General features: G+C 46.6%; 1 protein-coding gene across 1 annotated transcript in view; it reads right to left on the bottom strand.

Annotated features, from left to right (window-relative positions):
* The window catches only part of LOC138526213 (ATP-binding cassette sub-family C member 5-like), a 2,857,657-nt gene that overhangs the window by 269,617 nt on the left and 2,565,160 nt on the right, over positions 1–22,880 (bottom strand). Inside the window, exon 24 of the mRNA XM_069636680.1 lies at positions 7,447–7,636. Within this exon, the coding sequence (XP_069492781.1) occupies positions 7,447–7,636 (190 nt within the window). The remainder of the gene's footprint in view (positions 1–7,446; positions 7,637–22,880) is intronic.

Genomic DNA, 22,880 nt, shown 5'->3' with positions numbered 1-22,880 from the left:
AATATTATTGGGTGTGCATTTTTGCAATAAAATTGAGAATGTTTTTTATATGTAAAACAATCACATGTGTCTGGTTTGAGGTCTAATACATGCTAGGACCCCTTCCATGCCTTTCCTATGAAAGTACTTAGGACACCCACTATATCACCTTCCTTTTGTTGATCTATTATATACTGCCCACGGGGTAGGAAGGCTGTGAATCCCCCTCCGCAGGGTAGCTATTGTGAGATAAGTGTACTCCAAACTTCCCTCCACACCACCCCACCCTCAGCCGTGAGTCAATCTCTTTATTTAACAGCTGAAAACAATAATTCTCCCTCACCTCCATCACTAGCTCAAGTTCCACAAATCCAACCACCATATCTCCTGTAATGAGATGCTCTCTACCCTCACTAGAGCCTTTGACTCCTCCAAAACCATCTCTGCTCAATCCACCCATTCCCACAAACTCTCCTCTAAGCTCCAGGCCATACTTGCCTATTCTCCTCTCTCTCTCTGTGCCTATGACGTTGTCCTTCACTGTTCCTCCAAAATGTCCAAATACATGGGCACTCTGACTGCCCTCTATACTGTTCCTACTCCCTCTTGCTTTTTTGCATCCACTCCTACCCACACTACACCTGTCTGCGGTCTCTTTCCCTGACCTCACCTACTGATATGGCTCTTATCCACAGAGCAGCTAAATGATCCAGTGCTCCTAATGACACCTTTGCAAGAACGACAATCGAAGACCTTTTTCCCATCACCTATTCCTAGCTCTCGCCTCTCTTAAACATATCCTACAACAGGGATCTTCCATTCTCTGCTAAAATGTAGCAACTGTTCTTCATTCCTATTCTAAAAACAAATATTTGCGGACCCCAAATTACCCAGGAACCCATAACTTTTGTGCTCCTCTCCAATCTGGATTTTGCAGCAGTCACTCAGTTACTTATCGAGTTACATGAAACAGCACTGGGGCAAGTTTCAACCACTTAAGTTATGCCGGTCATTCACGATTCTCCTCTATTCCCATCCACTTTGATCTAGCTGCTTCCTTTGATGCTGTTGCTAACACTATGAATGCTATACTCAAACAAGTCACTTTAGTTATCCTATATGTGAACATTGATTTTTGTTAGATTGCTGATCGTTGTTGACTTGTTGAATTTGCATTAATTTGTGTTAGAAGCTGAAATTACCATCACTAGCTGTTTGGAAGTGGACATATTTCTTCCAGTTATAGTTGCATGACTAGCATTTAAGACCAGATGCAACAGCCTCACATCACACAGGAACTTTCAGACACTCGTCTCTTCTTATCACACGTTGAGCAAATCGGCTACAAATCTGGTTTGCCTATATGTACAAAAGAAATGCACAGGGCTTTTTTCCCCAGACTTTTAAACTTTGGTCTTACTTAGCCATGGTACCTATGTTGTAAATCTAATTCAATTTCAATAGAACAACTGCTTCAAGCAATACAGGTTCCAGACACTTTTATTCTCCTTGTGATGGAGCAAGGAGTGCTACTTTGCTGGGTCGTCACCGTGCTGGGCATGCAGGCCTGGCCAGTCTGTGTACACGTGCATGCATTGACGCAGAGAACACATCACTGCATTAACAAAGATCAAGAAGTTCCCGTGTATGGGTGTGAATCCTCCAAGCCACAATGGAGTGAGGATCATTGGGAATCATCACGATTTTGGTGGAAATTCAGTGGTTAATTGATGGAATTACTACCAAACCTCTTTAATGTTACCATGGGATTCTGAATGGTATTGTCAAGTAAATTCCCATTTTTGGCATTCATAGGACTCCATGGGTATTTTTGTCAGATTTACTGCGAGCAGTAATTCCTTGCAGTATATTTGGCGAGTTTTGGCCTTCACTTGGAGGATTTACCACCAGCATGTTGCTGCAGTTAAATCTTCCACTTCAAGGTCCAACTCAGAATTCAGTGGTGCAGTAATATAGTAAACCTTATAGTAAATGCTTCTGCTAAGGTACCTGAGAATCCTCTCATCACCACCCTAAATGTGCCCTCCATCTGCTGTGCCTTAATGAATACCCGCTCTCTACATGCCCATGTACTTGACATCCATCACCTCCTCACAACCGAATATCTCAACATATTTGCCCTCAAGTACACGTGGCTCCATACTGGATCCATACTGACGCATGTCCCGCCCTCTCGCTACCTATACCCGAAGCATACACTATTCTTAGGAAGGACAGATCATAGCCCAAAGGCGGTGGAGTCGCCATCATAGCCAAAGATATCTTCAGCATGAGGGCATTTGACACCTCTCCTGAAAATTGCAACATCATATCTGTGAAGCTGACCACCTCCCCTATCAACACCATTATTGTCCATGTCATTTACTGACCGCTAGGCCCCATTCTAACTTTTGAGGGAGACCCTCTAAAAACAATTGGTGATAACATCAAACCCCACTCAAAAATCATCATCCTTGGTGGCATGAACATGGGCCTGAACGACCCTACCGACTTACAAGCTTCCTCCCTTGCTAACTCCCTGAATGCCCTGGGTTTCAGCCACCGCATCAATGCTCCCACGCATGCTAAAGGCTGCTCCCTAGATTGGATTATTTCAGACATCAACTGCCCTGTCACTATCAAATTTAATGCTCCCTGTCCGTGGTCTGACCTCACATTGTTGCTTTCACTATACTACTCTACCACCATCCCAAACTCGCCGCCATACCACCCCCCCCCCCCTTGGCTTGCAGCTCCCACAAACTCACCAAGCAGCGGATCCTACCCCACTGTGCTCCCCCTCAAACAAGAGCACCTCCACTCACTGGACCCAGACACCCTGGCAGACTACTACGTCACAACACTAACGACCGCAGTGGACACCATCTACTGCCAAAAAAAGCGAAACCAGCAGGACATATTAGCGCATGGTTCACCCCAGACCTCCTTGAACTCCATGCCAGCAAGTGACTTCTGGAAAATCATTGGGAAAAAAAACCTCAGACCGTCTAAGGCTAGCATTCTCAAGGGCTACCAAACTGTACAAACAAGCCATCCTCTACTCCAAAGCTAGCGCCTTCAATACCAGAATAGCCAACTGCAAATCTGACACTAGAGAACTACCCACCATCCTCAAGGAATTGGAAGCCCCCATCACCTTACCCTCTGCCCTTACTAAAGACAAGGCATGGTGTACGAACATACAGAACTCCATGATCCTAAAAACGGACTCCCTACACAATAAAATTCTCAGCAAACGACTGACCTTGAAACCCTCCCAACTGGCCACTGATGACACCACCTGTCCCACACTGAACATCCCTAGCACCCCCCCTGTTCCACTTAAAGAAAAATCACAGAATTAGAAACCCCTCACATCTTCAAGAGCCTTAAACCTTCAAGATGCAAAGGTGACGTATGCCTGGCACCGCTCATCAAAGACTGTGCAGAAATAGTAACTCCTTTCATTACAGCATTCATTAATGCCTCCTTTGAGGCAGGCACAGTGCCTTCCAGCCTCAAGGAAGCCTGGGTTCTCCCCTTACTCAAAATACCTGCCCTGGACCTCACCACAGTCCCCTTTCTACTATAAAATCTAGATAGAGCAATGTATGTCCAAATTCAACATCACCTGGAAGTGAAGCAGTTCCTAGGAATCTGGCAGTCCAGATTTTGCCCACGCCATCAAATGGAGTCAGCACTTCTAGATCTCAAAACCAGATTGATGAGATCAGGGATGAAGGGAAACCTGTCCTATTCCTCCTTCTTGATCTATCTGCTGCCTTCAACCTAGTCAACCATAAAATCCTCTGCCACCATCTGACCACCTCAGCTTCTTTCTCACCTGAAGCCATGACCTGGATGGCCTCCTTGTTAGATGGCAGAGCAATGAGAGTCTTTGCCGACAACACAAGTGCTCCCCCTGTGCCAATCATTTGTGGTGTGCCACAAGGATCCTGCATCTCTCCAGCACTATACAACCTATTTACAAAGTCCCTCTTCGACCTCCTGGACTCCCTCGGCATAGCCTACACCAACTATGCCGACAATACACAAATCCTTCAGCCTCTCCCTGGAAACTATTCCAATGACGCTGACACACTCGAAATAGCGTACGCAACATCCAAGCTTGAATGGCAACGCATGTCCTACATCTAAATGATGAGAAGGCCAAGCTCCTACTAGTCACACCCTCAACAGTGTTAAAAAAACTTGACTTTAGGTACTCGGCCTTCAACATTGACTGCACTCCGTATACAGTCTCCCCTGCAGTGAAATCTCGTGATGCCACCCTATCCGTGCCTCGCCAAGTGAATGCTATCTCCTCCTCAGCAGCATACACTACCAAATTGACCATTCCTATCCACTGATAGCTGCCTCATGATTGCCCATGCAGTGGCCGGCACCAGGCTGGATTATTGCAATGTACTCTTTGCGGGTACCTCGGCACAGAACATTCAGAAACTACTGACGATCCAAAATAACTCCCTGTGAGCTGCTCTGAACATTCCTAAATCTCAACACATCTCTGCTGCCCGTAGAACTGTACACTGACTCCCCATCCAAGAAAGGATTATGTTCAAGACCCTCTGGATCACACACAGATGCATCTCCAGATCCGCCCCACCTTACCTCTCCCAGAAAATCCCCAAGACCGTCTCATCCAGGCCCACCAGAACACTGTATTCCACCTGTTAGTCCAGCCAAGATTCAAATGATCCAAAGCGGGAGGCTCCAGCTGTCCATTCATTGCAGCCAAACAATAGAATGCCCTATCACATGCACTGAGAGCGGAAGAATCTTACTGGGCATTCTGCAAAGCTCTCAAAACCTAGCTGTTTACTTAATTGTGCAAGCTCCCCATTAAACTTCCTTCCTCACTGTTTTCAGCGCAAAATGTAACTGTAAGTTGTCTGCACTACCTATGAAATGCCATCTGGCCACATGTAACTGGTACCTGTAACAGCGCATTGATGCTGCCGGGTTTTTGTGCGCTTTATACATGAATAAATCAATAAATAATGGTGGCAGTAATTCCATCACTGGCAAAACATTGGTGGTAATAAAATTACTGCCACTTTTTCACTCCGCCACCATACTCTTAATGACGCCATTTGTGTGGAGTACTCAGGGCTACACACACCTCTTACAAACTATTTTAGAGTGGGCAACTTGATCTCAGGGTCAATGTCCTAGTTCACTCTTCCAAAGTCTCTCTCACTGAAATGTGTTTTCCTTGAACTTCTGTACTGTTATATGGTTACCTGTCCCTTTCTCATTACAGCATTACATTGTTAGACAATACAGTCCTTCCTCCAAACTGTGTATTTTACATGAATAAATGATTGTTTGCACACACCCTGTGGATTCAAGCCTTCTCCTTCTGTTGATCCCTCGGTCTGTGACATGATTAAAATATTCAAAATTATTTATTGGCTTGCAGTACTTGTTGAAGTCTGTCAATATGCAAGTATAACTTAATGTGTTTGTATAGTGAATGTAAAAAAAACCTATGTGGAACACAGCAATGCACACAAGTACCAACATGTACCCAAAGATGAAAAATCCATATACAAAAAGCATATAGGCCAATGAGGTGCCTGCCTCTTGGCTGACTGCATTCAACAACTAATATTTTAAGGCCATGTTCATGGTGCAGAGCAAGAAGCCAATACAAGAGCCTGCCAACAAATGAGAAATCCCATGCACTGGCAAAACCAACCAAAACCAACTCAGTCTACATGTCACCATTGTAAATATAGACATGAAAGTGCCTGCACTGGCAAAGCTAACCAAAACCAACACAGTCCACATTACACAAAGGGTACGCGTACTCAATGTACATGTGTAGGCATTATCTATGTTACAACTTCCAAGCACCAGATAGATGACAATATTGAGGTATAAAACATATACTATGCCACAAACTGTGTCAAGATCTGTTGTTGAAAAAGGCATTCCCAGGGCTTGGCCTTGCAGCTGTTCCAAATGCGCTAGCCCTTTCCTGCAGTGGCACCGTACATATGAAAGTCTCAATTTTTATGTGGGAATGGATTAAGAGAGTGGTGTGTTTTGCTGGCCTAACCACACATGAGACACAGTGGATAGCTCTACCTTCTCCCACATCACTATGCTACAAAGCTGTGGGGCTTTAGAACAAGTTTCTGACAACTGTCCCTCAAAACCCTTTGAGGGTGTTGGAGAGCTGTTTAAGGTGTTGTTTCCTCTGCTATTGACATTGAATTTAATTCTGCATTCACAGAGGGATTGCTTCTATTCCCACCTACTTGGGATCCTCACAGGTAGCTATGAGATAATTCTGGTAGAAACTTCTGAAGTTGAAGTTTTTACAGATGGACAGATGAGGCACAGGTCTGTGCACTCCAATAGTACAAGAGTGTACAACATCTATATACTGATTCACTTGATAGCATCCTCTCCAGTGGATATGCCCCCACCCAACAAAAAAAAAAATAGATGAACTGTTAAACAAGTTTAAATTGCAGGCTTTGAAATGCCTGACAATGAAATGACATAGAGCCATGTTAGGTTATGCACACTGTGGATATATGTACCCATATTCACTCTCTATATCCTAACCCCACCATGACTAAAATCTTCCATGCAGCCCAGTCCTATGCTTCTACACCACATGACACTATTATTCAACCTTCTTCTCTCTTCACCTCTACCCAAAATCTGGGTGACATTTTCTCGATTGCTCATTGACTTCTCAATCAAAATGTCTTCTGTAGCCCCTCACCAGATCTACATCCTTCCTAAAATATGTTCTGATTTTACCCTTTAGTTTGTAAAAACCCTTAACCCCAACTTTGATGCTTCCCCATTTTGGCTGTTGATCCACTTCCTTCAATGACTTCCAGCTGGCGAAATATCATTTCGACAACAAATTTTCAACCATATTATGCATCTATTTTTTAAGCTCCAACCTTCTGCTCGTGTATTTCCTGTCTTGTCTATTAAGTTTCTCCTTCTTAATATCTGCCTACATTCTTTTAAAACTTTTTATACTCTTCACATTAATTTCATGGTCTTATTCCTTGTGATTGACCTTTGTTTTTTTCTAAGTACCCCAATGCTCTTTGCCTCTGAAGAACATCTTAGTTTCAACTCCACTTGGTACTCAATCTTGTTTTTGGTCTTTCATTGAATATCAACTCAAATATTTGATTTTTGTGCCCGTTCATGCTGCTTCTTTTCTGAAACACACAGTTCCCTCTGAAATCTTTCCTGCACATTTTTCTATGCTTCACGTATTCTCTCCCTCTGTTCATATTAATCACTTTGGCATACATGTCCTAAATATTTCTCATTAAACCTTCCATTTTAAATTGGTTTGGCGAAATCACTATAGCAATAAAAGAACATTCAAAATTAAAATGGAAATAGTGACACAAGCTTCAATATTACACATGTTATACAAAATAATCTTATTAAAAGTTTTACCTGATCCTGTTCTACCAACAATACCAATTTTTTCTTTGGGCTTAATTTCAAAAGATACATTCTTTAGAACTAAGGGCAAGTCTTTGCGGTAACACATTTCCACATTCTGAAACTTGATTGCTCCCTCCTGGGGCCAGCATGTTGGTGGTGAATTTTGATTTTGACACAGAGGTCCTTCAGGTTCCAATGTCTGCAAAATACAGAAAAATCAGGAAGGGATTAAAAATGATCAACAAACATTGCCAATAAATGGGAAACAGCTGAAGATAGCAACTCAATTTGAAGCTAACAATCATGCCACTTAACATGTATAGCGTGTTGTTGATGTTACTCTAGCCAAACATGTATTACTCTTCTATAGTTCCCCACAGAGGAATTTTCCTGGTCTTAACTTGAAACTAGAGTTCATGCCTTTAACAGAGTTCAGACAAAGGGCCCACTGTGCAAATTGTCACCCCTATAACATCTATAGAACAATAGGTTAGACAGAGCCGGAATACCACAGTGTCCAAGATGGTCAAGACCGACAAGGCTCTGAACCAGACATAAATATCCATGAGAAATATCTGCTGCCAGTGGCGAAGCGGCATGGCCCGTCATCCCCTGAGGTAGCATAGAAGGCCCACAGGGCAGTTTTGTGAAAGTGCAAGGTCTAAAAAGGCCCTCCAGGCACAGTGACGGTGATCACGGGCTGAATCGCTCTGGTTGGCAACACCGGGAGACGCTGTCCCCCAGCTGAGAACTCCACAGAGGAAGCCCCCATGAGTAAGGCCCCACTGCAGCGTTGGGAACCCCGGAAGTGTATGGCCAGAGTCCCAGAAGCCCTCCCGTCAATGGAAGACCGGAGCGGGTAGAGAGTGGGAGAGGTGCGGGATACAGCCTGACCCCCAGTGCCTGGAACATTGTGTGGAGCCAGAACTGAGGGGCAGGCCTGAGGAGAAATGCTACGTGCCCCAGGAGCCCAGCCGCCCTCACCTCCCATGCTTACTTTGTGCTCTGGTCGCTGCCTGCCTCGAGTCCTCCGAGGGATGCCTGAGAACCTGCAGGCCCTCGAGAAGAGAACATGCACTAGAGATTAATTACCTCATCGTAGCCAAACACCTAGACCTGCTAGCTATCTCTGAAACCTGCTACAACAAGCATCAGGCCCAGCCATATCTATAGTCCTACCGGATGGCTTCTCTATACTTAGAAGCAACAGAACAGACTCCAGAGGAGCGGGTGTCATCCTCATACACAGAGTCTCACTCCATATTAGACCAATAAAGAGCTATAACTCAGCTAACTGCGAGATTCTCTCAGGCAAATGTAAAACTTCACCCACTGACTCGATTACACTGCATATCCTGTGCAGGCACCATGGACCTCCCACTACCGTTGAGGCAGAACCCACACACCTCATCTCAGACAACAACAAACCCTCTTCTAGAGTTATTCTCCCAGCAGACCTTAATCCTTAGAGAACTTGAAACCCCATCCCAGCATCCTAATAGCATTCCCAAAGACTAGGCCTGGTGCATCAGTATTCAAAATGCCATGCACGAGAAAATCATCATGCTATTGCACAAAATTGAAAAGAAAAGGGCAACAAATGAGTATGACACTCAGCTCATTTTCAGGCTCCCTTCAGCCACCCCTTCTCCTTCTCTCATCTCTGACTGTCTGTCCGCGATCCAGGAGTGGTGTGCCACCACTGATCTCTGCCTTAATGCCAGTAAGACCGAGATTCTCCTCATCGGCACACCTGCTCCCTCCTTTCCTGTCACTCTCTGGCCAGCCTCTCTTGGCCCTCTTCCTGCTCCCACCTGTGAGGCTAAAAACCTCAGGGTCATCTTCGACTCCACACTTTCCTTCTCTCCTCACATCTGACGTCTCTAAGAAGTCACACTACCAGCTGCACCTCCTCAAAGGTATTCTTCCTTTCCTCTCTTTCCCCCAGAAGCTCACTGTCTCCAGAGCTCTGGTTCTCTCAAGGCTGGACTACTGCAACAGCCTCTTTCTAAATCTGCCTGCCTCTACTCTCCGCCCTCTGCAACTCATCCAAAACAGGACTGTGAGACTTGTCCTTGGCCTCAAGCCCAGGGATCGTATCTCTCCAGGACTGAAATCTCTGCACTGGCTCCCAGTGGCGGCAAGGATTACGTTCAAAACCCTCTGCATTGTCCACAAGGTTTTCTGGGGCATGGGAATTCAATACCTTCAACTCTCTCTTCCTAAATATATTCCTTCTCAAGCTCTTCGCTCATCTGCCTCCAACTCCCTCAGGGTTAGTCGCTTCTCCAAGCAACGAGTTGGTGGTAGATCTCTTTCTTCTGCTGGGGCCTCGATCTGGACAGCCTCCCTGCCTCTCTGAAACCTGAGGAGAACCATCTCTGGTTCCGGAAGCACCTCCAGACCTTCCTCTTTGTTTCTGATTTCTCTCCTCCTCTCCCCTGCTGAACTACTGCCTGAATCTGAAACTGCACTGGCTACATCGATACCCTCTGATCTCGGGCCCAGATCCCCTCCCTGCCAGTTGTACACCTGCACTGCCCCCCTGGCAACCCTTGCACTTGGGGACTGTTTCTGTATGCCTACAGCCCCACTAGCACTTGACAACTGATGTCTGTGCTTACCCTTGCCACCAGCTGGCTGCACTTTTATTTATTGTCTTTATTTTACTGGTATCCTATGTACTGCACTACCCCCTCCCCTTTCCCCTGCACGTTTCCCCTTCCCCCCCTCCCCTGCACTTGCGCGATCTCAATGTCACCTGGCCTAGTAGGATCGCTGTCTCTTGTCTTCCCTCTGTTTCCCCTCCCTTGTCTCGTTGGGCATTGAAACATTTGTGTATAGGTGCGTTATAAATGCCATATCATATCATAACCGCCCCTCCCCCACAGCCAACACAACCATTATCCATTCCACACCAGTCTTTAACTTCAGAGATGTCTCAGAGGGAGAAGTTGCCAACATTCTCAAAAACCTTAAACCATCTAAATGCAAAGGCAACATCTGCCCACCCTCCCTCATCAAAGAATGCGCAGAAACAATCACTCTGTTCATTACAAGGTTCATTAACACATACTTTTCCTCTCGCCAGGTCCCAAACTAAGCCGGGTTCTCCCACTGCTGAGAAAAACACCCTTAGACACCTTGTCACCCAACAATTACAGGTCCATCATCAAAGTTCACATCCTCCTTAAGATCCTGGATAGGGCCGCTTACCTACAAATTCAAACCTATCTAGAAACCTACTACATCCTAGGCATGCGCCAATCTGGCTTTCGCCCAGGCCACGGCACTGAATCATCACTCTTAGACCTCAAAATTCAGCTTGACTCACTCAAAAATGAAGGAAAACCAGCCCTCCGGCCCCTCCTCGACCTATCTGCCGCTTTCAAACTGGTAGACCACGACACACTCAACCACCACCTCATACACTCAGCAAACTTCTCCCAAAAGTCGGTCACCTGGATAGCATCCTTTCTTGAAAACAGAACCATGACAGTCTTCTCTGACATTGCACATGCCCAGCCCATCCCCATTGCCTGTGGCATCCCTCAAGGCTCATGCGTCTCCCCATCTCTCTACAATATATTCACTAAACCCCTTCACAGACTCCTTCCAAGAAGACTCCATCACCATCAACAAGACTTTACTATTGCAACACTCTATTTGCAGGTACCCCCAACCAGAACCTTATCAAACTACAGGTTATTCAAGACAATGCCCTACTAGCAGCCTTAAACATCTCCAAAAGAAACCACATCTTTGCTAGCTCCCAGTCCGAGAAAGGATCATTTTCAAAACACTCTCAATCATTCACAAGTGACTCTCGAAAACAACCCCCCCAGTACCTAGCCAGAAAAATGTAACAATCCCACTCATCCCAACCAGTGAGAACCGGCCAGACACACCGACTAGACCTGCTGAAGGTGAAGGAGATAAGAGCATGAGGGGCCAGTTTCCCCACAGTAGCTGCCACCCATTGGAACGCTCTGCCGCCTGAACTAAGAGCAGAATCTAACTAGCTTCCTTTCAGCAAGGCACTGAAAACATGGCTCTTTGTGTACAAACTTCCGACCATACACACCACCTACAACCAGGACCTTTCAAGCCTTACCCCCAGGATTCCTCCTTTCCCTTTTTTTTAAATTTCACAGAAAGGCCCTCGTCTCTCAGCCCGCTGCGCACCCCCTAATGTGTGTTTCTTCATTTTGTTTCTGTTCTCTCCTGGCTGACTGTCCCATTTTGTTAAGACGAATGTAACATGTATGAAACAGCGTCCTGATCGCATCGGGCTTGGCCGCTTTACAAATCCAAGTAAATAAAAATAAATAAATAAATACTGCACCCACGTGACATACACATATCTTTCTTTTAGCTGTCATTCTACAGGCATATAAGACCTAGCTGTAGGAAATAGAGAATACAGGGCCTCATTTCAAGTTTGGCGGTAAAACTTGTGAATTTTTCCGGTATCCGCAAATGGGCAATTAGCGGGTGATTACGGCCCCGCTGGACCCGGTAATTGCCCATTCGTGGGCACCGGAAAAAAATGCTCCCCATTCCTATTTGTGCCCCATAGGGCTGGCGGGTGGCAAGGCACCTGCGAGCAAAACTCGTAGTTTGCTGATCCGATACCGATACTTGTAGTTTTCTGAATGGTGCCGGTGCATCCGACCTCCCCATTCCCAAAAAACAGGCCAAGCTGAATGCATACATGAGCACCCCGCTGAGCAGCAGCGAGTGATGGGAGAATCTGAGAGAGGACATGCAGAGGGAGGGCCTGATCTATCCATGGATTCAGCTGTACTCATCTCGCTCAAAGACAGAGTGGGCACAAAGGGATGGAAGTTGGACTTCCTAACATGTAAAGTAGACACATCAATGGCCCAAACGGAGAAGCTCTCCAGCAGAATAACGGAGGCAAATAACTGGATCAGTGAAACAGAGGATAACTGTGCACTGAGAAAAGACATGGATGGACTGATTCTAGAGGTTAAAAGAATCAGCGCCAAATGCGAAGATCTGGAAGGAAGATCCAGAAGAACTAATATCCACCTTACAGGTGTAACGGAAACATCTTACATTGGAGGGAAAATTGAGAACTTTATAGAACAATTACTGGTAAAAATACTGGACAATCTACCGGCGTTGCAACAATTCACTGTGGAACGAGCACACAGATCCTTAACAGTGAGACTCAGGTGCACCACAGTGCATAAACATCATTAGAGTGCTCAACTACAGAGACTGGGATGTGCTCATTGCTGCTCCCAGAGATAAATAAAGTCTCTTGAGTACAGGTCAGCCAAACTTTGACCATTTCCGGACCTCCCAATGGTGCAAGAGACAACAAAAAACATTTCAGAACACTAAGGAAGCTCTCAGGAGGCGAGGCCTATTCAACGGCATGATCTACCCATCCAGGTTACGGATAACAGCAGAAGACCGGACGGAGTTCTAATGGATCTGAAGGCAACTGAGAACTTTGCCATGAGAAAATCAAAGGGAGATGGGGCACAGAGGGAGAGACCCCTTGGCGGCTGCCTCGACGGAAGGTTATGACTGACTTAGCATAGTCTGCTTTGAGAATGAACAATTACTATAATTTGTTTAAGTCATAGCAATGGCATCAAAGCATTTTATGGGTAATATGCCCGTGCCAATGCAGCTGTGGCCTGGAGGCCGATCTATCCAATTCCAATATGCAGCCATGATGCCGGATGTAAAATCAGGGGCTGTATACATGGAGACATTGGAACCCCATTTTCCTTTTTCCCTAGCACTCAGTAATTAAGGGACTGCATAAGAGCAAGAGGTGAATAAGCTATTCATTGTGAGGGTTATTATGGGAGGGTGATGATGAATCTGTTCTCAAGATGGACTAATACAGCAGAAAGAACAATCTACGGAGTTAATGTAACGCTCATCTGATTCCCGCAGAGGCGCCGGTCTTGACTGGGCGAATACCGTATCTTCAAAGGTGATGTGTAACACACGGTTGGCTCTTTGGGCTGGACCTCTGTGCACTGTATGTCTGACTCGAAGAGTAAGATGTCTGCAGATAGAAAATATGGGATTAATGAACTGGGTTATTGGGTGTCTCTCTCTTCTTCCCTTTCTCTTCTCCTGTAGAACCCCAAAGGTTAACGCTCTCACCTTAGGTAAGTGAACGCCGTGCTCTCCATCTGCCTCGGGGCAGGGTGCCGTAACCAGTTTCTTCACTGGATAAGGGTGCAGGCCTCTTGACTTCAAAGGACTGCTGTCCGTCGTTTACTGCACGAACGGTAAGTTCCGAGCATTTCAAATGTCTTTAAAAGTCTTTTGTAATGATGTCTCTTGTTTTGCAGGGTTCCGGCGATGGCGGATGACGGGCCGAAGTGAGTTGAGGATGGAACCCGTGTGAGGAATAGAAGCGCCTGGAAGCACGTAAGTAAGCGCTTGTTGCCTGCTTCACGATGCGCACTAACTGTCCTTTTATCTTGCAGGTACAAATTCGGAGCTGCTGAAGGGTGCCGGAATACCCACTGGGTTCGGCGTGGGAAGGAGTAATGGCACGTGAGTATTAAAGTTACCCAATGTCTTTAAACACACCTTCTTTTGTCTTTCAGATGTGGGATGCAGCGCCGAAGACCTCCGGAGCGTGCGAAGAGTTGGTAAGCTTTTGTCTTTCAGATGCCGGAATGCAGTGCGAAGACCTCTGGAGCACGCGAAGAGTAGGTAAGCCTTTGTCTTTCAGATGCCGGAATGCAGCGCGAGGCGTTGGTGACAGCCAATGGACCAGGTAAGAGATGCGCTGTCACTGAAGACCGTAGTGCTAACCTGTTCTTTCTTGTCTTTATAGGTGTTGCTGAAGACTGGATTCAGGATGGTAAGCCTTTTTCCCTTAGGCCCAGGATCAGATGCAGAAGACACAATGAGCGTTCTGCTGCAGAGGGTGCAGAATAACGCAAAGCAAGATTCATCCATCGGGTGTGGTTTAAATAGCCTCCTGTAGTGCTTAGGTGTTCCTTCCACAGCCTCGCCTAGAAGAAAAAGAGTTCCTGCTGTCCAGAAGAGTTCCAGTGTTCTGAACCTAGGGAGTGGCTCCTGCCCCACCCAACAGGAAAAGTAGTCCCAAACAGAAGAGGATCAGAGGCTCAACTGGCAGGTAAGTAAGCAGCATGGTCTGCTGCAGGTAAGTCCACCCAAGCATTATGAGCCCGGCGCTTCCAGCGCTGGGACTGGGCATATTTATGAGCCTGGTGCCACTGGCGCCAGGACAGGGTCCAAAAGGTCCCAATTGGGACTGATTGGCAATCGGAACCTGGGTTATGGGTCTGCTTCCAAGGGAGTTGGGTAAGTCCTGACCTTTTGGAAGCAAAGATCATGACAGCACCCCCCCTCAAGGCCCCTCCCAAACCGGGCTTCTCCGGGGGTTTGGGCTTGTCAGGAAATGTTCGGTGAAATCTTTTGATTAGACGAGGAGCGTGGACATATTCTGCAGGTTCCCAGGATCTTTCTTGGGGGCCGTAGCCTTTCCAGTCAATTAGGTAAAATAGTTTAGATTTGGAGATCTTGGAGTCCAGAATGCTTTTGACTTCAAACTCGAGTTCTCCATCGACTAGGATAGGTTTTGGAGATTTAGTTAGTCGGGTTTGAGGTTGCACGGGTTTTAATAGAGAGACGTGGAAGACCGGATGTATCTTCATGTGAGGGGGCAAGTCCAACTTGACCGCTACTGGGTTTACTATGGTAGTGATGGAATAGGGACCAAGGTACCTTGGGTTGAATGTGCGTGGTCCTTTTAGAGGTAGATATTTGGTGGATAACCTGACTTGATCTCCTACTTGATATTGGGGGGCTTGCTTCCGATGTTGATCTGCTCCTTTCTTGTATTGTTCCTTAGCCCTTTGAAGGTGAGAAACGGCTTCCTTAAAGGCTTGGGTGATTGTAGAATGCAGGTAGTCTACTGCTGGTGTTCCAAGATCTTGGAGTGGATCCAACTCCGAGGTTCGAGGGTGACTGCCGTATAAAAGAAAAAACAGGGTTTTCCCAGTTCCCGAGTGGACAGAGTTATTGTAGGCATATTCGGCTATCCAAAGGATATCTTTCCAAGTTTTTTCAGTTTGTTGCAGCATGCAGCGTAAATACTGTTCCAGAGTTTGATTGGTCCTCTCGGTTTGTCCGTCGGTTTGAGGGTGGTGACTGGTCGATAGTCTCACATCAATTTGAGACGACCGACAGCAACTTCGCCAAAAATGAGAAATAAATTGACTACCTCGATCCGAAATTAGAACTGAAGGAAAACCGTGCAGTCGGACGATGTTTTCGAGAAATTCTCGGGCCAGAGTTGCTGCTGTTGGCAAGCCTTTGAGTGGAATGAAATGCGCCATCTTGGAGAATAAGTCCACGATTACTAGGATCGTATTGTATCCGGAGCATGGAGGTAGATCGGTGATGAAGTCCATAGAAAGCGTATGCCAAGGGCGAGCTGGGATGTCAATAGGGCGTAAGAGGCCGGCTGGTTTTTCCTTTTGACTCTTGTTTTGGGCGCATACTCACAGGACATTATAAAGTCTCTGATATCTTTTTTCCAAGACGGCCACCAGAAGTAGCGCTTGATCTTTTCTGAGGTTTTGGCCATACCGGGATGTCCTTCCATTAAAGAATCGTGATAACAAGAGATTACCTTTTTCTGTAAATCTGTGCTGGGCAGGTATAATCGTTCTTGGAAATACAATAAGTTGTCCTTCACTGCAAAGTCCTTTCCCTGCAGATGCCAATTCTGTATGTCTGCTGGAGTTACAAGTTGCCTGGCTTTATCCTTAACTTCCTCTATGGATTGTGTGGCGATTACACCCAGAATTCTTTGTTCGGGAATGATAGGTACAGGTTTAGGGTTGATCAAGTGTTCTTCCACTCCCATCCGAGAAAGGGCATCAGCTTTACCGTTTTTTGTACCAGGTCGATAGGTAATTATGAAGTCAAACTCGGCAAAGAATAGTGCCCAACGGAGTTGTCTAGAGGATTGGGCTTTTGCGGTTTTCAAATATTGCAGGTTTCGGTGATCCGTAATCACAGTAACGGTGTGTCGGGCCCCCACAAGATAATGCCGCCAAGCCTTAAAGGCAGGCTTGATAGCCAGAAGTTCCTTATCAGTAATCGTGTAATTGATTTCAGGAGGCGAGAATTTGCGGGACCAAAATGCCACGGGATGCAACCGATTGGTTACTGGGTCCTTTTGTGATAGAACTGCCCCCATGGCAAGGCTCGAAGCATCAGTTTCAACGATGTAGGGGAGTTCGGGGCGAGGGTGTTTTAAAATTGGTGCAGAGATAAATTTAGTCTTCAAATTCTGGAAAGCTTGTTCCGCCTCGGTAGACCATTCAAAACGTTTGTTTTTCTTTAACAAGGCGGTGATGGGCTGGACTATTCGGGAGAATTCGGGGATAAACCTGCGGTAAAAGTTAGCGAAGCCTAACATGCTTTGAACACCTTTCACGGAGGATGGTGATGGCCATTTGAGAATTGCATCGACCTTCTTTGAATCCATACGCACTCCGCTAGGTGATAATATGAATCCCAAGAATTCAACTTCAGTTACGTTGAAAACACATTTTTCCAACTTAGCGAAAAGTTTGTGTTGACGCAATCTCTCGAGGACCATTTTCACGTGTTTCCGATGTTCAGATTCCGATGAAGAATAAACGAGGATGTCGTCAATGTAAACAACAACACACACATCTATGAGCTCTCTGAGGACATCGTTCATAAAATATTGAAAGGCGGCCGGGGCATTGCAAAGTCCGAAGGGCATGACCTGATATTCAAATAGCCCATACTTGGTGCGGAAGGCCGTCTTCCATTCATCGCCCTCTTTTACTCGTACCAAGTGGTAGGCTCCTCTAAGATCCAGCTTTGTATATGTGCATGCTTTTCTGACTTGGTCCAGGAGTTCAGGGATCAAAGGTAACGGATATCTATTCTTAACGGTGATCTGGTTCAGGGCGCGATAATCTATACAAGTTCTAAGGTCTCCTTCTTTTTTTGGAACGAAGAACAAAGCTGAAGAAGCAAGGGACTTGGAAGGATGAATAAACCCATTCGCTAGGTATTGATCCAGGTATTGTCGGAGGTGAAGGTTCTCAGGCTCGGTGAGGGCATAAATTCTACTACAAGGAGGAGTAGATCCAGGTATCAGGTCTATCTGGCAGTCATAAGACCTATGAGGAGGTAGAGAGTTAGCCTGATCCTTCCGGAAAACATCTTGGAATTCTAGGTATTCGGGAGGTAACTGGGGAGTCTCCGAAGAAATTGCTGCCAGTGCAACACCAGGTGGAGGGTGACAAGTAGAGACACATTCTGGAAACTGAACCGTTCTTGCTCGCCAATCGATCTGAGGATTGTGTTTCTCTAACCAAGGTATTCCTAGAATAATCTGGAACTGAGGGGCCTTGATCACATCGAACACGATCTTCTCATGGTGTCCATCTTGACTTACTAGCGTCACTTCTTGAGTGGTATGCGTTACTGGTCCGGAGGCTATCTCCGTACCATCCACCGTAGTAATGACGTCCTTTACAGCCTTGGGACAAAGAGTTAGATTCATCCTCAAAACCATTTCATGATCCACATAATTGCCGATGGCACCGCTGTCGACGTAAGCTTCAATCGCATGTAATCGATCCGGATGATCAGGGCTAATGAGGACCATAGGTATCACGAAATGCGAGGTCACGGAACTGGTTTTAACGCTCGGCAAGAGGACCTCTATTCTTGTCGGGCGAGGTCGTTTCCCTGCTCAGAGTTTGTGACCTTGGTAACTGCAGCTCCTACTGCCTTCTTGGCTGGTTTCACCAGACAGTCTCGAAGAAAGTGCCCTGAGTTTCCGCAATAGAGGCATAATTGCAACTGTTTTCTCCTTTCCCGCTCCTTTTGTGTTAGTGGTCCTTTCAGGCCCCCTATTTGCATGGGTTCCCCGGAGTCTACTCCTTTGGAAGGAGTTGGTGGTTTGGAAAATACTCGAGCATCAAACTTGGAACGATCGGCCTTCCTGTTCTGCAGTCTGTGATCTATTTGAACGACTAAGTCTATATAGTCCGAACAGTCTTGCGGGGGATTCACTACTTGGGCCAATACATCTTTGAGCTCTCCATGTAGACCTCTATAAAACAGCGTAATCCTTTTGTCCTCAGGCCATTGAGTTTCCACTATCAGTCTGTTGAAAGACGCAATATAAGCCAAAAGGTCTTGATTACCCTGTCGCAAGGAAAGAAGCTCATTGTCCAAGGCCTGCCTCTGTGAATGTCTTGCGAACAGTTTTTCCATACTGAGCTGAAAAGCTTGAAAATCATGGAGAACCGGATCATCTTGATTAACTAGAGGGATCGACCAGTCTGCCGCATTGCCACTAAGGTACGAAAGCACGAAAGCTACTTTAGCTTGATCAGTTGGAAAGGCTGCTGGCCGGCATAAGAAATGCAACCGGCACTGATTAATAAATACTGCAAACCTCTTTGGGTCACCAGAAAATCGTTCGGGCGGAGCCAGAGGTACATTCCCAGGTAGGTTGATCTGCACTGGATTCATAGAGGATGTTGAAGGAAGATTTGCCCTTGATGCGGGTAACGGGGTCTGTCCGGCTTGTGACTGTAGCAATTGTCTAGCGAGATCGTCTGTTCGCTCCTTGGAAGTAATCAGTTCCCTTCTTAGAGCGTTCGTTTCCTGACGGGCTGCATGCACTTCTGCTCTTAGTTCCCCAAGTAACTGGGCTAGCTGGTCGGTATCCGAGGTTTCCATAGCGCCTGGGCGGGAGTTTTGCGGTGGGCTTTGCGTTCTGTAACGCTCACCTGATTCCCGCAGAGGCGCCGGTCTTGACTGGGCGAATACCGTATCTTCAAAGGTGATGTGTAACACACGGTTGGCTCTTTGGGCTGGACCTCTGTGCACTGTATGTCTGACTCGAAGAGTAAGATGTCTGCAGATAGAAAATATGGGATTAATGAACTGGGTTATTGGGTGTCTCTCTCTTCTTCCCTTTCTCTTCTCCTGTAGAACCCCAAAGGTTAACGCTCTCACCTTAGGTAAGTGAACGCCGTGCTCTCCATCTGCCTCGGGGCAGGGTGCCGTAACCAGTTTCTTCACTGGATAAGGGTGCAGGCCTCTTGACTTCAGAGGACTGCTGTCCGTCGTTTACTGCACGAACGGTAAGTTCCGAGCATTTCAAATGTCTTTAAAAGTCTTTTGTAATGATGTCTCTTGTTTTGCAGGGTTCCGGCGATGGCGGATGACGGGCCGAAGTGAGTTGAGGATGGAACCCGTGTGAGGAATAGAAGCGCCTGGAAGCACGTAAGTAAGCGCTTGTTGCCTGCTTCACGATGCGCACTAACTGTCCTTTTATCTTGCAGGTACAAGTTCGGAGCTGCTGAAGGGTGCCGGAATACCCACTGGGTTCGGCGTGGGAAGGAGTAATGGCACGTGAGTATTAAAGTTACCCAATGTCTTTAAACACACCTTCTTTTGTCTTTCAGATGTGGGATGCAGCGCCGAAGACCTCCGGAGCGTGCGAAGAGTTGGTAAGCTTTTGTCTTTCAGATGCCGGAATGCAGTGCGAAGACCTCCGGAGCACGCGAAGAGTAGGTAAGCCTTTGTCTTTCAGATGCCGGAATGCAGCGCGAGGCGTTGGTGACAGCCAATGGACCAGGTAAGAGATGCGCTGTCACTGAAGACCGTAGTGCTAACCTGTTCTTTCTTGTCTTTATAGGTGTTGCTGAAGACTGGATTCAGGATGGTAAGCCTTTTTCCCTTAGGCCCAGGATCAGATGCAGAAGACACGATGAGCGTTCTGCTGCAGAGGGTGCAGAATAACGCAAAGCAAGATTCATCCATCGGGTGTGGTTTAAATAGCCTCCTGTAGTGCTTAGGTGTCTCCTTCCACAGCCTCGCCTAGAAGAAAAAGAGTTCCTGCTTTCCTGAAGAGTTCCAGTGTTCTGAACCTAGGGAGTGGCTCCTGCCCCACCCAACAGGAAAAGTAGTCCCAAACAGAAGAGGATCAGAGGCTCAACTGGCAGGTAAGTAAGCAGCATGGTCTGCTGCAGGTAAGTCCACCCAAGCATTATGAGCCCGGCGCTTCCAGCGCTGGGACTGGGCATATTTATGAGCCTGGTGCCACTGGCGCCAGGACAGGGTCCAAAAGGTCCCAATTGGGACTGATTGGCACTCGGAACCTGGGTTATGCGTCTGCTTCCAAGGGAGTTGGGTAAGTCCTGACCTTTTGGAAGCAGAGATCATGACAGTTAATTTGTTCTTTTAACAGGTTCCTTCGTCCCACAGATTCCCATCTTAGATGGACTCTCATAGCAATACTGAAATTTGGATGAGGGAGGTTATTGAGACCACCACACAGACCAGAACACTCTGGTGCACCGCTCGCCTAAAAGGGATGACGTGACCAGAGAGGACATCCAGGCAGTAGTGTTTGGCAAACATGGACGGGAAAGCCCATGTAGCTTCCTGACAGATGCCCAGAACCAGTTCACTACTCAACAAGGCAGAAGCAGTCACCAGATCTCTGGTGGAGTGAGCCCTGAGACCTTCAGCATGTCCTTCCAAGCATAGATTGTAGCACTTGAAAATGTAGAAGAGGCTCCACCTAGACAGAGTCTGTTTGGAAATATTTCTGCTGACATGAGCACCAGTGTAACCAACCAAGAGCTGATCCTTCTTTTTGATGTCAATCACCTGTGAGACATCGTAGCTGACAGCCCCCTTGGCATGCAGCTGATAAAATCTTGTCTCCACCTTGGATAAATGAGGGGCGGGGGAGAAAAAGAGAAGAAGCATCTTAATATTGAAGATGGAAATTCAACATGACCTGAGGAAGGAAGTTCAGACAAACTCTCACATTCACTTTCTCTTGGAAAATACTATGTGCAGAGGCTTTACTCACCTGCCTAGAGGAAGTGATGGCAACCATGGAGATCACCTTAAGAGATAACAATCTTAAAGCACATGAATGACAGGCTCAAATGGAGCAACTAACACAAAGTTTAACACAGATTTAAGCCGGAATACAAAACAGGCATGGGGTAAACTGGTTACCCATTACATGCAAGCACTGCATATCAATAGTCATGGTGAAAAACCAGCCCTACTCATGGGAACGGAGGATAGCACAGGGGCAACCTGCTGGTCTTGGAAGCAAGACCATGCAGAGCAACACAGGTTCAAATTTTTGATCCACGCTTAGAAACCAAACTCGGGTAACTAAGCATGTTATAAAAAGACAATAAAATAAAAAAATAAAATTAAGACAGAAAGAGCTGCCAGGTACCCCTTGGCAGTGCCAATCTGCGGGCCCAACCCAGTCAAAGCGAGCATGAAATACATCCAGAACAGCAGAGGTAGAGCAAGTCAAAAGATTACAAACTTTATCCCTGCACCAGAATGAAAATGTTTGCCACTGCAGTCATAAATAAACTTGCTGGTAAGCCTCATGGTAGACAGAGGGACATCATACAACAAATTCCAGATCTTATACCTCAGCCTCTCAGCAGCCAAGAGTGAAGGTTGAGGCCACTGAGGTTCGGTGGAGCACCCGGCTCTACGACTTGGAGAGCGGGTCCACCCTCACCAGAAGGTGCCTAGGAGCCCAGATGCACATGTCCAGAAATTCCACGCTCTCTGGGCCTGGTCCGGGGCAACCAGGGTTATGGAGGACTCATACTTCTGTAGTCTCCACAGAGCCAGCTGAATGACAAGAATTGGTGGGAACGCATAAAAAAGAGTGTTTTTCATTCAAAAATCAGTGTGTGTCTACACACTCTCATGGGGAAATTCCCTGGAGAAGAACAACTTGCACTTCCTGTTGACATTGGGGGCAAAGACGTCCATTTGAGGGGTTCACCAAAGGGCAAAGATCCTGTCCAGAATGTCCTTACAGAGCTCCCAATCTTGTGACGCTGGAGCCTGCTTGCCAAGGCACCCGCAATCACATTCTCATGTCAGCCTACAGAGACATGAACCACAGTTTCAGCACTTCTCCACTCTAACACAGTGGGCCCACACCAGTCTTGATGTAATGCATGGCCATTGTGTGGTCTGTGAGAATTAGGAAACGTTTGCACTGGACAGAGGAAGGAATGCCACCAGGGCTAACCTGATGAACTGCAGTCCTAGTAGAGCGAGTTGTTCCTGTGCCTCAGCAAGGGACTACAGCTCCTCACCCTCAGATCCTGTTCACCTTCCCAGCCTTTCAGTGATGCATTCAGTGATGCATTTGTGACCACTGTCAGCTCAGGTCAAGGGTGTAATAGAGGATATCCCCTCACTATATTTTCACCACAGAAGGTCTTGCGATACACGGAGCAGCACTTGAAATAGGTCTGACATGTTGTATAAGCCCCAGAAGAAGAAAGAACAAAGCTGGGACCAAGCTCTGAGATCGAAAAGAGACAAACCATTTA

Source organism: Ambystoma mexicanum, chromosome 7p (assembly GCF_040938575.1).
Source record: "Ambystoma mexicanum isolate Mex_15411 chromosome 7p, UKY_AmexF1_1, whole genome shotgun sequence".
Lineage (NCBI taxonomy): Eukaryota > Metazoa > Chordata > Amphibia > Caudata > Ambystomatidae > Ambystoma > Ambystoma mexicanum.
The sequence above is the reverse complement of the archived record's forward strand: the minus strand, read 5'-3'. Positions and strand labels throughout refer to the sequence as shown.